Genomic DNA, 16,273 nt, shown 5'->3' on the forward strand with positions numbered 1-16,273 from the left:
CGTGTCTATACTCTTAGTAAGTTGTAAATACCGCCATTGATGACACACTGAGGTCTGAGGCCTCTGTTTGTTATGAAGTAAGGCCCAGTCTGGTGGTTCAGGTCAGTCCTTGTGAGGAAAGCTGCTGGACTTGTTTTTACCATGCACTTTGAAAGTATTTTCACCTTGATGCAAGAAGAAAGTTGGATTGTTTTACAAAACATGCTTGATTTTTGTATATTGCTGGACTGGTGATTGCTTTATTTTGCACTTTGAAAGTATTTGCACTTTTTCTTTTGCTTTACTAACTACAGTTTGTATATATTGTCATTAGGTACTTGCTGATATGGTTTGTTTTTATTCTACATGCAGTGTTATTTATGGTGTTGCTTGCACTTCTCTGTAATACATGTACCTTAAATCTTGTATTTAGCATTGTTTACACTACAAAAATTATAAATTAAAACAGACAAACATCTGCATCAATGTTCTGAAGCATCCAAACAGTTTTCTTCGGCTCTCAAAGGGGCATGGCCAATGTAATTTAGGGCGTGGCCTAAACATGTAAGCTAAACATCCTTGATAAGCATACATAGTGTGCCGCCCCACTGGTATTTTGCTGCTTTTGTCATTGCATCCAGATATAAAATACAAGTAACATTACACCTACAACAAGCCAGGACTATTGGCTTGGTCAATGGTTGTTAGTTGCAAAAGATAAATAAGCAACAACTACTGCTTCGTTGTATACAACATTGAAAATGAGTTACATCAAAGGCAGTGATGGGTGGTACAGCTGCAGAGTTGAGATTTTTTTTTCCACCTTGAGAATGAGGGGGAAAAATGGAAAGCACGATAGAGACCCGTCTTAGCACCTACATTTTAGAACTGCCGGTGCGGAGTACCGGTAGGGCCCGGCCCACATAAAGCCCTGGGACCACCTATTTAATTCTTTTTCGGGTTCTCGCTGGGTCTTGCGCAGCGACCTGTGCTCTCAAGATCATGGGTCCTTCCTTTTCGCACCCATAAGCTGCCCGGTGCGAGTCAGGTGTTTGTGCCATGATGGTTACAGGTGGAGGAGGGGTGAGGCTGAAGAGCAGATCTGGCAGCTATGGTGGCACGGATAGAAAGGAACGGAGGTCAGTGCATGGGAATGTCACCTATATAGGCCGTGCACATCATTTCTGGTGCGGAAGGGCGTCAGTGCAGAGTCACATGGCACTACCTACCAATGTGCATAGGTATTGGTCAAAAGTTTCTGAATCCCGTCTGACACCTGGGGAAATATTCAAAAGGTGAGAAATCTGTTGTTAGAAGCCTCTATCAGAAATATTCTGCCGTGTCTCTTGCTCACTCATGGTTTGTAGACTCCATGGCAGACAGGTTTGACATGTCTGATCTTCTGAACCTGAAACAGTTTCTCATGTTCCCAAACCACTTCTGGTGCCCATTGTAGCCTGTTGCAAATTGCATTTCCATACTCTTCTTGACACTGTCCTCAAACCCCTGGATGTGAAGTTGATGGCTGGAAAGATCCTTGTGGATTTTCTGGATCAGGTCCAAGTGCAGCTCTTGTTTCTCCCTGTGAAGATCAGGGTGGTCTTCTCATGAAGGGTGGGGGAGGGGGGGGGGGAAGAGGGTATGAGACAGTTGAGACCGTTTGTGAATTTTGTGAGGCTTTGTCTGTGCAGATGTTTTAGCTGTACGTGCTGCTTCAAGGCGCATGACGATTCAAATGTACTAATGTTATGCAGATGAAGAATTTTTCAATAGAAAAAAAATCATATTGGTCTTAGTGCAGCTACGGAAGCAAGAGGAGCAGCGCAAAGCATTATTCTCCCTCACTGCGTTTGCACATTCACATAAAATCCAGGTGCTAGCCTCAACGTTGATCCAAACTGCAATTGGTGATTCTTAGAAGAGTGAGGAATTCGCTGTTCCAAGGCCACCTACCCACAATAAGATTTACCTGGATGAACCAGGCACCAATCTGGACACTGACATGCAGACCTATAGCCAAGAATACGAGGGCCTGCTCCTGGTAAGCTTGCCATAAACAGAAGGCTTCTATGACTTAGTTACCGCAGCAGCTTCCGGTGCTCCTCGCGCAGTCACAGGAGATTTGGAATAAGCATTTCGCTGAGCCTGCCAAGCACAGTCCACTCTTTCTATCTGAGAATCTGTGTAAAGGGTCTGGCAATGACTGGTAGAAAGGTAGACGAAGAGAATACTGATGATAGATTTGCCCCAAGAACACGGTTAATAGAGTTGCCCAATATCACACAGGTAGTCAGATAAGAAAAGTGGTCCAATGTGGAAGCTCTGCACATGGTAACAAGAAAGTCAAAGAGCAGAAGGAACAGGCATTCAAGAGGCAACTCAGGATATAGAATAACCAACATACAAGGCATGCAAGACATACATACAAAAACAATAATAATAAAGGGAATGTGGGGTCCAAGAAACAAGGATATGCTAAGGGTGCTAGCCCGGGAAACAAGAAAACAAAGATGAACAGCAGGACAGTGCTAATTCAAGGTATAAGGATTTTTCTATAGTTCTAGAATTGGGAAACTTGGCAAAGAAGGATTAGCAATAGCTCAGGAATCAGGAACTCGGGACACAAACTGTTACAAAGATCAAGGCTGCACTAGCGAAATCAGAGGCTTAAACGAGCTCACAGCGATCACATGCCTCAGGTGTGATCAAGTTACCAGGTGTGATCAAGTTATCTGCAAGCCACGGGTGTGCCGATTCCTCCAATCATCTTTGGCCTGCAAAGTTGGAGCCGAAGCAGGGACTACTAGGAATGAGGCTTTGGTGGGAAAAGCATGTACAGCTGCCACAAAACCCGACATAGGTCTAAAATGTAAGTCAATTCCAGAACATATTCAAGGAAGCTGTAAACCAGTATATGGCTATAGGAGAAGGCCAGGACGTTTAGTTGAACACTGGAAAGCCCCACAGGTAGGCATCTTAGTAGCGGGCATGAGAATACATGGAGCAAATCGTGTCAATCCACCCACTCAGTTTATAGTGGCTATCGGAGCTTCTCAGAAGGGCAAACCAATATACTCTCAGCGGGACAAGGACAAGTGTGTGGTGACGTATGAGAAAAAATGTACCATTATAGTGGACTCTTCATACTGTATGTCAACACAAATCCCACCATTCCCAACTATGCTTTCCAACTCCTAAAAGAGTTTTATTAGAACACCAGGTCTACACACCCAGGACCAAGAGGCTGCAGTACAGAAGCTGCTGATGTTGATGGACCTCAATGGCAAAGCTACCAGAACCTTGAAGTAAAATCAGGCTATATATTTGAGCAATCTGCCCATATATTAGGAGCTGAGGTTCAAGTGTTTTGATCTAGAGCTGGAAACACTGTAAAACCTCTAATCTCTTAACGGATAAGGTCCTTAAGCAGTTTAAGATGAGCAAGGTCATGGCCAAATCGCCATCCAAGTTATACCACCAGACCCCTCTTCTTTAACAACCAGTGAAAGGCCACCAGTCTTTTAAGGCAAAGATGTTCTTTCTTGCAAAGACCTTGGTCAGGGACTCCTTTTACTCAAGGAGAAGGTAGGCAAAGTGCACATACTTCTGTGGGAAGAACAACCTGCTCCCTGGTCTCTGAGAAGACAACAGCATGCCTGTGCATCAGCCATCCTCCTCTGCACCTTCTTAAAAGTTACCCTCCTCTACCTCTTCTGAACCGAGACCACCATAGGTCCGGTCTGTAGTAAAGATTACGTATGCTCTACAGCTGCTCAACCAATGTCATCCAAGCGGACTCTGCCCTAAATAGCTTCCCAAGAGCTCCTGCAGAAGGTAGCAAGGGTTCTCATTTTAGGAGCTATTGAGCCAACCCTAACACCAGCAAGAGAGAAGGCTATTACTCCCCTTATTTCTTTGTGAAGAAAACAGGTGGAGGGCTTGCCCTACCTTGGATCTTTGCAAAAACAGACTGTGACTCAGGTACTAGCAGCTGTTCAGAGCAGCAGATGGCTATACTAAATAGACTTCCTCATAACCATCCTGAAGAAACATAGAAGTAGCTCTAAAATCGTGTAGAAACACAGGAATAACTTCAACATACACTGAAAAGTTTTGGCAACGAGAACGAGACCATACATATCTTTCAAGCTGGGGAAATGTGTGAAACTTGCTTTGGTTAGTAATTAATTGAGCTGCTGGATGAAACACAATTTAGCTGGTGTTAATGAGGACTTAGAGTGACCAGCAAGACAAGCTTTACCTCCAGTAATGTGTGGCAGTATAAGGGCTTGAACTGTGGTTCGGTAGTTCATAGCTAGGAGTACTGGCTTAATTTTATGCAGTAATGTAAGCTGGAACCATGCTATTTGCATTTTATTCTTCATGTGATCCTTGAAAGATAATGAGGAATCCATGGGAACGTCCACAGATTGGCAGAGGATGAGAGGTGGACTAGGGAGTTGTTCAGCCATTCCTGGATGGCAGCTTTGTGAATTCCTCCTTTATAAGGACAAACTCAGTTTTTGTTAAGATGAGTTTAAGGTATACTGAAGATAGTTAGGTTTGAATGAGGTGCAAGGAGAATTAATGTTTAATGACAACATAACATATTTGGGTGTCATATGCACATTGGCGATAGAAATGTCCTTTTGTCTAAGGAGTACTTCCAATGGCTCTATGAGAAGGCTAACTTTGGAGATGAGGACAGAACCCTTTGGAACTCCAGATAAGATAAGGATTGTAGGAAATTTTGATGAATCCATCCTAATATATTGTTTTCTGCCATGGAAATATAAGATAAACCATTTTAAAACTTTCTTCTTGGTGCTTAAAGTGTTCCCAACAGTGCTGAAACCTGGTAGTGCTGATTCACAACAAAAACACCACAACCTTCTAGTGCATCATGAAAACAACACTGACAAGAGCTCTTTCACTCCATTTGAAAAGGCGTTCATGTGCTGTACTGTAAGGATAAAGATTTAGAATGGGAAAATGTACACACAAATTTGTAGCAACAAGCAGTCAGTAATGGAAGAGCATGTCGCAGTATCCAGGGCTTTACAGGTTACACAATAAAAATGCAACAAGACTTTAGTGGTCATAGTGAGTCAGAATATCATATGTAAGCATTGTGAAATAAGAAATGAAATATACAAAGTGACACTGAACTGCATGAGATGGACGAATGCTCAGCCTTTTCCATGCGCACAGGGTAAGGGACATCTCTCGCTGATGGTGACGAGACTTCTCAGCAACGGTGTGAAGACATTGGGGATACGCAATGATTGTTTTGAGTTCTGCAGAGGGTGGAAGGGGGCTAGGATGCTAATTATCGTGATTAGAAAAAGTATGGGTTTTTTTCCTAGACCACCATATACTTCTTTTTCCAGATCCAAGCCCCAATTTTGATACCGATGTGGAAAAATCCCTGCTGTCCACAAAAAAGAAGTGAAATATTTGAATATTCAGATCTTCATCACCTATCCAGTGAGACTAAAGAAGATGCACAAAGGTAAACAGTTCACCGTCATAGATGTGGAAGCAAACACACATTTCCTCTATGATGTTGAGGACGAGGAGCCACTAAAAGTAGAGATTTTCTAATCCTAGATAACTTTGAGTCGGGGTGAATCAGATGGATCAGTAATATATTGCCACTGATTCTCCGGGAACAAGCCGTGGGATGATAAGAGAGGTTGTTTTGCACTGAGCTTGATGATTTTATCATTCTGCTGTTCTTTTGTCTCTCTGCTTTTTTTCTCTTCCTCATTCGATCTTAAGCCTCCCAGTAAAGCTTAATTAACTGATAAGGGGATTAATCTACTTTTCCCAGTGCTCATCAGCTAACTAGTAATGTACTCACCACAAGTCAGATCAAAGCAAAACATGTTTTGCAGTTAATATGTTGTAACAGTTTAGACTATAGCCATTACTTTTATCAGGTAGAGAAATTACATTTTGCCTACTGATGGTAGTATCACAAAAAGTGTAGGAGAATTAAGTTCCTTACCCAACAACAGTTCATGAAATGCCATTTGAAGGTTACCTGTAGTTTTATGCCTTTTGGCATCTCCCTCCTGTGTTGCCACAATAAGTCTCTTCTCAATTTTTCATAGTATAAACATTCAGCTGTCTTTCACATAGCTACAGTTTTGCATAAATAAGTAACTTAAAACAATTAAAATCTGTTGCATAGCCTTTTTTTTTTAAATAAAATGACAATCATAATTTTATTACAGTGAAATGTTTAGGTTTTTGTCCAACAGGAATTCTTATTTATAAAAATATACTGATAATTCATTAAGTACAAAGTAGGAAAAAGTGTTTAAATAATACACACATGTTCAATAAGGAGACACAAGGGACTCAAAATACAGCCAATCACATAAAAAATACTCCTTTGTATCTATACAAAAACTGTTATTTTAATAATTGCAAAACGATTCGCAAATCGTAGGTCGCCTCAGTGAGGCTCACCTCACTCATTCTGGACCTGCACATCATGATGACTGCACCACAGATATAACACGGAAAAGAGCACATTACCCACAATTTCACAAATTAGCTGCCATTAGACAATCATATGCCCTTTGTGTTACTAGAATGCTAAGTCCTAGTTGTTGCCTTAGTAACACACACTAGGATGACAAGGCTATAGATATAGTGCAACTTATTACACAAATGTTCTTGAGCCATATGTTGAGATCTCCACCATCAGAGAGTCTTTTGGAGAAATTGTTTGTGTGGGTATTACAGGTGCCTCCTATCACCCTGGTAGACAGCACCAGCGCAGTGACAAACAGAAAGATTTTTAACAGCACTTTATCTGCATATCAGAGCCCTGGAAATAGTTTCTCTTCAACAGCGAAACACGTGTCGCCGTCTCTCATCTCTGGACTAAGCTGCACGGTTAGAGCTGAACCACAGTTGTCCAGGGCTTGTTTTGGATACAAAACATGCTAGAAGCCAAGGTATACAATGCCTTCTGTCAATGCAAGCCATATACAATACCAGATGACTCGAAGTCACTTGGAGGTTGTTGCTGATATCAATGTGCATTGTGTATAGACATAGAAGACTTCACAGAAGAGTGAGTTGAAAAGCTAGAACACTACAGAACCCATTCTGGAGCACTACATTTTGCAATATTTCAAGTATTCTGCAGAAGTCTCATCTTTATTCTCTCACACAAAGGGAGGGGGCTATCGGAAATTAGTGACTTGTCAGCACTCTGGGGTCCTGGGGATGTCTGCAGTTCCTTGAGGGGAGCTCTCTGGAGCGGGTTCTCAGCAGTGGTAACTGAAGCATTTGTAATAGATAATACAGATGCATTGTCAAAGACAAAATGGTTTCTGGAACCCTGCAAACCTGGTCTTTCTGTTTTGCCATCACCTATTTTCATCCTTGCAATGCGGAGGGCCAACCTTTCTGCATAGTTATCTGTCAACAGTAGTGGGACAGGACCATAGTTTTCACGGTGCCCCCTCACGTTGAAGTTCTGCTTCTTGATGCCTATATCCCCGATCTCGCTGTCTTCGCTGGATGAACGCGGAGGACTGCGGCAGACACTCTTCTTAGGCATGCTATCCAGGTCATTCTTTGTGCATATTTTTGGAACTGCATCCACAGCAGTCACCTCTTTCACCTGCACTGCAGACATCTTTAATGATCTGCTTCCCAATACTTTTCTTGCATTTATTGCCTCAATCCTCCGAACACTCGGCTTTAACATATTTGACTTTGTCTTGTTCCCCAAGATTTGAGCAGCAGTTGTCAACTTTGATAGGTCCCCTGCTTGGCTTTGGGACAGAGATCTCTGGCAGGGCTTAGCTGGTGGCAGTGTTGGTGCCTGCCCTGGGCGTAGTGAATGAAGAACAGACATGTTTCCACTCCAAGAATTGGAGGCTTGCTTTTTGCATTCAGCGAGAGACAATGGCTTTGGGCAACCTGCATTCAAATCCCGTTGCTTTTTGGGTTGTGGACAAGTCAGTTGGCAACCATTCTTCAAAAGGATTCGCTCTTCGAGAGGTTGCCTCACCACAAAGCCATCACTAGAGACACATGTGCCACCATTCTTGTCTGCTGGTGCCTGATGAACGGAGAGAGCAATGGTATTTTCTGTGTTGCTCTTAATTGCCTTATCGTGAGGTTGACTTGTAGAATTACCACAAGTAGGAGCCGCTTTCTTATCAACCACATTTTTGGAAACAGGCCTGGGAGGAGCTTCTTGTTGTGGAGAGCTACAAAAGGAGGATGCTTCCCAATCAATGCTACTCAGCTGGAGCTCGGAAATAACAGACGTAACATTCGGCGATGGGGCTTTAAGACACAGTTTGGTGACATGGGCAGGCGATGCCGAAAGGTTGTCGGAATGACAAATTTGCTTTGCAGATTTCACTGTTTTAAGCAAATGTGATGTGCCTACGTCAGCATCTGGAACAAACACTTCTGTATCCCAATCAATGTTACTCAATTGCAGCTCGGAAATCACAGAGGAGACACTTGGTGATGGCGTTTCAAGACCACAATAAACAGATTTGGTTGGTGATGCCAAACACTTGACGTGTGCATGAATTTGCCTTGCCGTGGTAACCGTCAAAAGTGGATCAGAGGTGCACAAGTCCGTGTCTGGCAGAAACAGTTCAGAAGCAGAGTCTGTTTTAAAGTGAGGTATGTCTGAAGCCGGAGAATCATTTCGTAGCTCTAAACTGTTGGGAAGAGGACTTGCTTCAGTCTCTGCATTGGAAAACTCTTTCGGCAGTGCCCTCAAACTGGATTCTGAATCCCAACTTAGAAAGGTTTGGCTCTTAGGGTCCAAATTCATATGCGAAATGAGTTCAGCAATATCATCTGGATCAGACACTCCTTTGTCTTTGGTTTTATTTTTCTTACCTAACATAAAAACATAACGCACACAGATTAATTAAATGCACATTAAATATATTTGTATTTTCAAATGAGTACAATACTTGCAACATCAAAAATACTGGCAAATTGCAATTCTGTTGACTGGTGGAGGGAGGGAATAGTACTACGTTTATTTCCATGCTAATAAGGGTAATTGCTTGGACCGGTCATTTACTGGTGATTGTTATTAAATGTATTATTTTGGTCCATATAATAGTGATTAAGTACGAGTTGTTCAGCGCAATGATCCTTACAGACTAAATTCAATAGCCCTTCCCTTCCATGCTTGTCTAGAAGCATCTTTCACAGCAGAAGACGACAAACATTGGCAAAGCCAAATGGTCTGGCTTTGGCAACCATGTGCAATGGTTACTTAAAAAAAAGGTTTTTGCAAGAATGTGCCACAATAATGAAGAAAACATGATACTCCCAATATGTGGTGATCATTTTCTTGCAAATCATCACCTTTTTTGTTTAACTCACATCACAAAAAAATGCGTTTCATATTGTAAGAAAAGGTAAGGTGCTATATTGTTTGAATTACTGTAACCTGAAGATATAGCTAAATCACCCAGGATGACTAAAGAAAAAGGAAAAAGAATGCAAAAAAAAAAAAAAAACAGCACTGGCAAAGAAAACGGCCCATCAACCATCGCACTGAAGTGCATTTTACAGGACACGTGATCAAGAAAATGCTGTCACTCACAGTCAGGATAGCCAATGGCTGAAGTGGGCTGACCCGCACCCCATACTCTATGCTGTGGTTGGCTGAAGGAAAATGTGGAAGACCGGCAGCTGAATCATGGATGAAGTGGGCTGACCTAAATCCCCTAGTTGGATGAGTATATATATGAATGACTTGTTTTATTGCAAGAGGGCTAAAGCTAGCTCAATGCTAGTCCTAAAAATTGTATATGCTCTCAGATTCTCCTTTCTCAGCTCCTTTTCTCACTATCTACCCACGTAATACATATGCATACAGTGGTGATAGGGAGCGGGTCATATAAAAGGAATTGTGCTATGATAAAGGTTCAAGATTCCCCTTCATACACAGTTACTTGTATTTACATTTAAGCCCTCTCACCCCATTCTGTACTTGAACTCAAAAGTAAGGTGCAGATGGAAAGGGGCAGAGACTGCATTGGCCCCTGAGTACAGGGGTAGGAAGCAATCAGTCCGACCGGAGCTTCTGCCTAGCATGTGATATGCAGGGCACAAGCTACACCCCCAGTGCATTAGAGGTTTAGATGCTGCCTTCTCTGGGTTAGAGCCTCGCGCCCCATAAATGCATCCACCATGTTCAGAATCTTGGTAATGGCCCAGGAGGCAACCCTGAGACAAAATACAAGAGTCCCAAATTAGCAGTACTGCTTTTTCATAATAAAAGGATTGGGGTACTGTGTTGTTCCTGCAGGGACAGTATGTGGAGGTAAGCATCTTTCACATCCTCAAACACAGCCAGCTTTCTTTTTAAAGTGAGCATCTTCAGCTTTTCTATAGTGAGCCCTTATTTCTTACAAGGAAGTAGCTTGTTTAGTAATTGTTTAAAAAGAAGTGCTTCACCAAGTAAATTTGGCTACGTTTTATTATATAGTACATAAGACGACCCTCCAAGGTCTCCTTCACGGCAAAGATTCTAACTGTCAGTACAGTGAAATGCACCAGTGGAGAATGGTGAGGGATAGGGGGTCGATGGATGCGGGTGAAACCATTAACAGGAGTGGTAAGGACACAATACATTAATAAGAACTAGTTATACAGCAATCAATATTAACTTGAGGTGTGGAAATATTATGTAGTCTAATTGCAATACATCTCCGTTCCATACTTTTGTTTTTAAATGATTTGCATTTCATATATTTGAGTATCCTTCTATACAGTACACAGAATAATATTAAGCAATATATCACACACAGGTGGATTTACATAATTACATATTCCTTGTGCCACTGAGGTACACATTTGGTCCTATGAAAGAACATTCTATCTGTTTCATTATTGAAATTATCAGAACTAGACCAATTACATTATGCATTTGGAATGGTATGACACTTAGACAACCTGTCCATGCTCCAGGTCCTCCCATCCTCAAGAACCACAACATTACTATGGCCATGGGCTATTTTCAGAGCATTAGAATGATTACTGTATTTGCCTTTATATGGATTAGGACGTTTGACTGCTACGTCTCCAATTTTCCTATAGTGTCTGAAAACTCCAGGTTTATTGTCGTACCTGGCCTTGTAGCCTTTTTGGTGTTGCATAATGCTTTCGATTACTTCCTCGCTCTGCACCCACACTGGCCTACCCCTGTTCAACCAGTTAGGTGAAAGTGTAGAGCCTGGGTGTCTGCCTTTGAGTGATACAAAAGGGGAACGCCATTAACTGCATTAGGTGCAGTATGGTACAACCATAACATATTCTTGAGATTTGTCTACCGGCTCTCTTGAAATGCTAGATGGTTGTACAAATTCCTTATTCATCCCATTCACACGTTTGACCAGCCCATTAGCTCTCAGACACTGCAAGGCTGTTTTGCAATATTTTATGGACATTCTGGTTAGTAATCTTTTCATTTAATCAGAGGTAAATTGTACCTCATTGTCTACTACAAGCGTACTTGGAATGCCATCTATGAAAAAGGTATTAGTCAAAAACTCAATCAGCATTTTCGTGGTAATGGAGTTCACTACCCTGGTTACAATCGAGTGGTAATTTACAAGCACTAGCATGTATTTGCCCATCCATGCAGATTGCCTGAAAGGTCCCACAATATCTAAGGCTAGTTTGTCCCATGGTTTGCTGCGATCACTTTCAGGTGACATTGGGACTTTCCTAACAGTTTATGCTTTATCACCTAAGGCACAACTCATGCAGTCCCTTACTTTACTTTCCAGTAAGGAATCCATACCGGGTAACAAGTAGCTTTGTTTTTAGTGATGTTTCTGCCTGGATGTCCCTTGTGAGCAACAGCAGCTATTCTGTCCTTTTCTTTGGGGAAACTAGTTTGTCTCCTCTCCTTACCAGGCTCCCACCAATGCTCAATTCTTGTCATATTGCCCACTAAGGAGTAGTTTCTTTTCTGTAACTCCAGTTCTGTAGTAGGGGTATCTCTGTTATAGTCATAATCTAGTGAATAGTCCCGCCCATGTGCGTGGACCCCAGAGCAATAAAAAATAATCTCTAAAAGGTGACAAATCATGCAGACCTGCATACACCTTTAAGAGAGAATTTAATTTAAAGACAGATAATGCAGCCAATACCCACAGGCTACACTGTCCAGTACTTCAACTAGAATTCCACCAACATCCACAAACAGCACTGCCTGTCTAGTTTTTCTCCACATAGGAAAAAACCCTGCCTCTACCAGCAAAAGCCTCTGGAATGATAGAGAGGAAGGAGTGGACAGACAAGCCCCATAGGCTGCCATTATGTGGCTTAGAACAGGATACTGTGCCTTTAAGAAAACTTTCCAGATTTCCAGAACTTTCCCCAGTATCCCAGAATGCCCAGCAGGTCCCATTTACTTTCAGTTCTTTTTGAAGGCGTAGCACGCCAGACCTGTAGAATTCTTCATATGAATAAACATCTCTCCACTGGGGAGGAGGGCGGGCGCTTATGACTATAACAGAGATACCCCTACTACAGAACTGGAGTTACAGAAAATAAACTACTCCTTCTGTAGTAGGGGATCTCTGTGTATAGTCATAATCTAGTGAATAGAATGGCAAGCCCATCCCCACACAACAGCAGCGGTGGAGAACAAACAAGACAAACCCACTACTGTGCGAACAAATTTCGCAGCGAAGCCTGCCCAACCTGAGCATCTGCCCTGGCATCCGAGTCCAGACAGTAATACGCAGCAAAGGTATGGACCGACTTCCAAGTGGCCGCCTTGCAGATTTCCGCAATAGGAACATTACGCAGCAAAGCCGTCGTGGCAGCTTTGCCCCTGGTGGAATGAGCCTTAGGTTTACCCCCTAAGGTCTTATTAGCCTTTTGATAACACAATTGTATGCAGGACACAATCCACCTAGAAATGGACTGCTTAGAGGTCGCAAGACCAGTCCTGACTGAGCCATAATTAACAAATAATTGGTCAGACCTACGAATATCCTTGGTCTTATCCAGATAAAATTTCAACACCCTCCGAACATCCAGGGAATGGAGAGACCTTTCCGCTGGCGAAGAGGGATTCTTAAAGAACGTAGGTAAAGTTATGGTCTGGTTGACATGAAAATCAGGGATAACCTTAGGAAGAAATTTAGGGTGAGTACGCATCACAACCTTAGCAGCATGAAATACAGTATAAGGTTCTTGACAACATAATGCCTGAAGTTCACTCACCCTAATGGCCACTAGGAACGCCGCCTTCCAGGATAGGTGCTGCAATGAAGCCTTGTGAATGGGTTCAAAAGGCTCCTTCATCAGTCTGGACAGCACCACATTCAAGTCCCAGGAAGGCGAGGGAAGTCTGACGGGAGGAAACACTTTCTTCAAGCCTTCCAAAAAATCCTTGACCACAGGGATCTGAAAGAAGGAAGTCTGTGAAGGGCATTTCCTGTAAGCAGTCAAAGCAGCCAGATGAACCTTAATGGAATGGAAATTAAGGCCAGACTGCGCCAGATGTAAAAGGTATGGAAGGATGACATCTTCCTTACATGTTGTCGGATCAAAGTTCTTGGACTTACACCAGATACAGAACCTCTTCCTCTTGTAAGCATAGGATGTCCTAGTGGAAGGTCGTTTAGACTCCTTCAGTATGTCCATACAATCGTCTGGTAGATTCAGATGGCCATATTGCACTATTTCAGGAGCCATGCCGCCAAACTCAAAGACGAGAGGTTGGGGTGCACCATCCGTCCCCCGAACTTCATGAGAAGGTCCGGCCTGCACGGCAACCGCATGTGAGGAAGGAGAGACCGGTGAAGAAGGTCCGTGAACCACCACTGCCTGGGCCACTCCGGGGCGATCAGGATCATCCGCGCCCTGGACTGGGACAGCTTGATGAGCACCGCCGGAATCAGGGGAATGGGTGGAAAAGCGTACAGAAAGTTGTTCGACCAATCGATCCATAGCGCATTCCCCAGCGTCCCCCGCTGGTAGTACCTGGATGCGAAGTCTCGGCATTTGCTGTTTTCGGCGGTGGCGAACAGATCTACGTCTGGAGTCCCCCACCTTGCGAAGACTTCTCCTAGTACTTCGTCGTTTATGACCCATTCGTGGTTTTCCTGAATCAGCCTGCTCAAGGCGTCCGCCTGAGCATTCTGCACCCCTGGCAGATGCGTGGCCGTAATCGTCAGTCCTCGGGCCAGCAGCCAGCGCCAGCGCCAGATCGCCTGCGCCTCCTGCGACAGAGTGCGCGATCTCGACCCCCCCTGCTTGTTGAGGTAATACATCGTGGTTGTATTGTCCGTCTGTATCAGCAGCGAGTTGGTCTGGAAGGACGGAAGGAAGGCCTTCAGTGCTAGGAAGACAGATCTGAGTTCCAGGAAATTGATGTGGTACGTCGATTCTAAAGGAGACCACTTTCCTTGAATCTGCAAGTCCCCGGAATGCGCTCCCCAGCCCTGGAGAGAAGCATCCGTCACGACACTCGTCGTGGGAATGTCCTTGTGGAAGGGAACCCCCGTGAGGAGGTTTTCCGCCGAACACCACCACTTCAGAGACTGAAGAGCATGCAGCGACAGTCGTATCTTGTCGTCCCAAGAGCCTGTCCTCTGATCCCACTGATCCTCCAAGCACTCCTGCAGTGGTCTCATGTGTAGCCGTGCGTGAGGCGTGAGGAAGATACAGGAGGCCATCGATCCCAGTAGAGAAGACACCTTCCTCACTGTTGTCGATGGAGCAGTCCTGAGGTCCTGAGCCTTCCGAAGGAGTGATAACCGTCTCTCCTCCGAAGGAGACACGCTTGCTGACCGCGTATCGATGGAGGCCCCCAGGTACTGTATGCACTGGACCGGCGTCGTGACCGATTTGGACATGTTGACGTGTAACCCCAGCTTGTGCAAGAGAGCGCACGTCCATCGGAAGTGATCTTGTGCTTCCGAGAAGGATGAAGCCTTGATCAGCCAATCGTCCAGATACGGGTAGACAAACACTTTGTGCCTCCGCAGGTGTGCCGCCACCACCGCCATGCACTTCGAGAAGGTCCTGGGCGCAGACTTTAGCCCGAATGGCAGTACTGTGTATTGATAGTGATTGGCGCCGACTTGGAATCGCAGGAACTTCCTGTGCTTCCGAGCTATGGGCACATGGAAGTACGCATCCTGTAGATCTATGGCACAGAGCCAGTCTCCCCGTTGCAGCTGAGGGTAAATCTGGTGCAACGATAGCATGCAAAACTTCTCTCTGCGAATCCATTTGTTTGCCTGTCGCAAATCCAGAATGGGCCTGAACTCGTTCTTGTCCTTCTTGCGAACGAGGAAGAACCAAGAGTACAGACCTCTTCTCCTTTGAGACAGAGGTACCTCTTCTACCGCCTTTTTTCTCAACAAGATGTCTGCCTCCGCCTGGAGCTCTCTCAGCTGGAATCGAGAGCTGACCGGCGGGATCGCTGGAGGCGGGCTGATAAACCGAAGACTGTATCCATTGCAAACAATATTCAGCACCCACTTGTCCTGAGTAATTTTTCTCCACTCTGCCGGAAAAAGTTGAATGCTTCCCCCCACTGGAGTGGGTAACGGTTGAGGGGGAAGTAGCCGCTCAGGGCCGAGACCCGGCCGGGCCCTTGGTAGTGGTAGTAGCCTGCTGGCCTCCTCTACCCCTCTGGCGCTTCTGGAAGGGCTTGCGGAACTGCTGCTGTTGTTGCTGCTGCTGTCCCGAACCCTGCCCACGCCCTCTGCCCGAAGACCCGAACCGCCTCTGGAAAGGGCGCTTCTTCTTCTCGGCCTTCTCCAACCCGACGGCCGTCAGGGTTTCCGCCTCCGCCTTCATGCGGGCTATCTCATCATCCGCATGTTTCCCGAACAGGGTTTCCCCCGAGAAGGGCAGGTTGGCCACTCTTTGCTGCGCCTCTGGCTTGAGGGACGTCAGGCACAGCCACGAATGCCATCTCTGGTGGACGCCATGACAGTAGGCGTGGGCGAGTAACAAGGATACATCCGCCGCTGCGCCGATCACCTGATTAGAAACCAGCATGCCTTCGCGCACTGTCTCCAAGAAGTCCTCCTTCTTGTCCCGGGGCAGCAGGTCCGCATACTGCTGCAGGGACTCCCACAGGGCCCGGTCGTAACGGCCCAACAAAGCCCCTGCACTCGCCGCCTTCATGGTGGTGGCGGCGGTACCACACACCTTCCTGCCCGCAGAATCCATCCAGCGGCTTTCTTTGTCAGGCGGGACCGTCGATGAAGGGGCGGTCGCATGCTGTTTCCTCGCCGCCGTCACG

General features: G+C 44.9%; 1 protein-coding gene across 1 annotated transcript in view; it reads right to left on the minus strand.

The window, feature by feature from the left end:
- Window positions 1–6,177: 6,177 nt before the first annotated feature.
- The window catches only part of GEN1 (GEN1 structure-specific endonuclease), a 191,430-nt gene continuing 181,334 nt past the window's right edge, over window positions 6,178–16,273 (minus strand). The window contains exon 14 of the mRNA XM_085610642.1: window positions 6,178–8,871. Within this exon, the coding sequence (XP_085466768.1) occupies window positions 7,130–8,871 (1,742 nt within the window). The 3' untranslated portion in view covers window positions 6,178–7,129. The remainder of the gene's footprint in view (window positions 8,872–16,273) is intronic.

This window comes from Triturus cristatus, chromosome 6 (assembly GCF_964204655.1).
Source record: "Triturus cristatus chromosome 6, aTriCri1.1, whole genome shotgun sequence".
Lineage (NCBI taxonomy): Eukaryota > Metazoa > Chordata > Amphibia > Caudata > Salamandridae > Triturus > Triturus cristatus.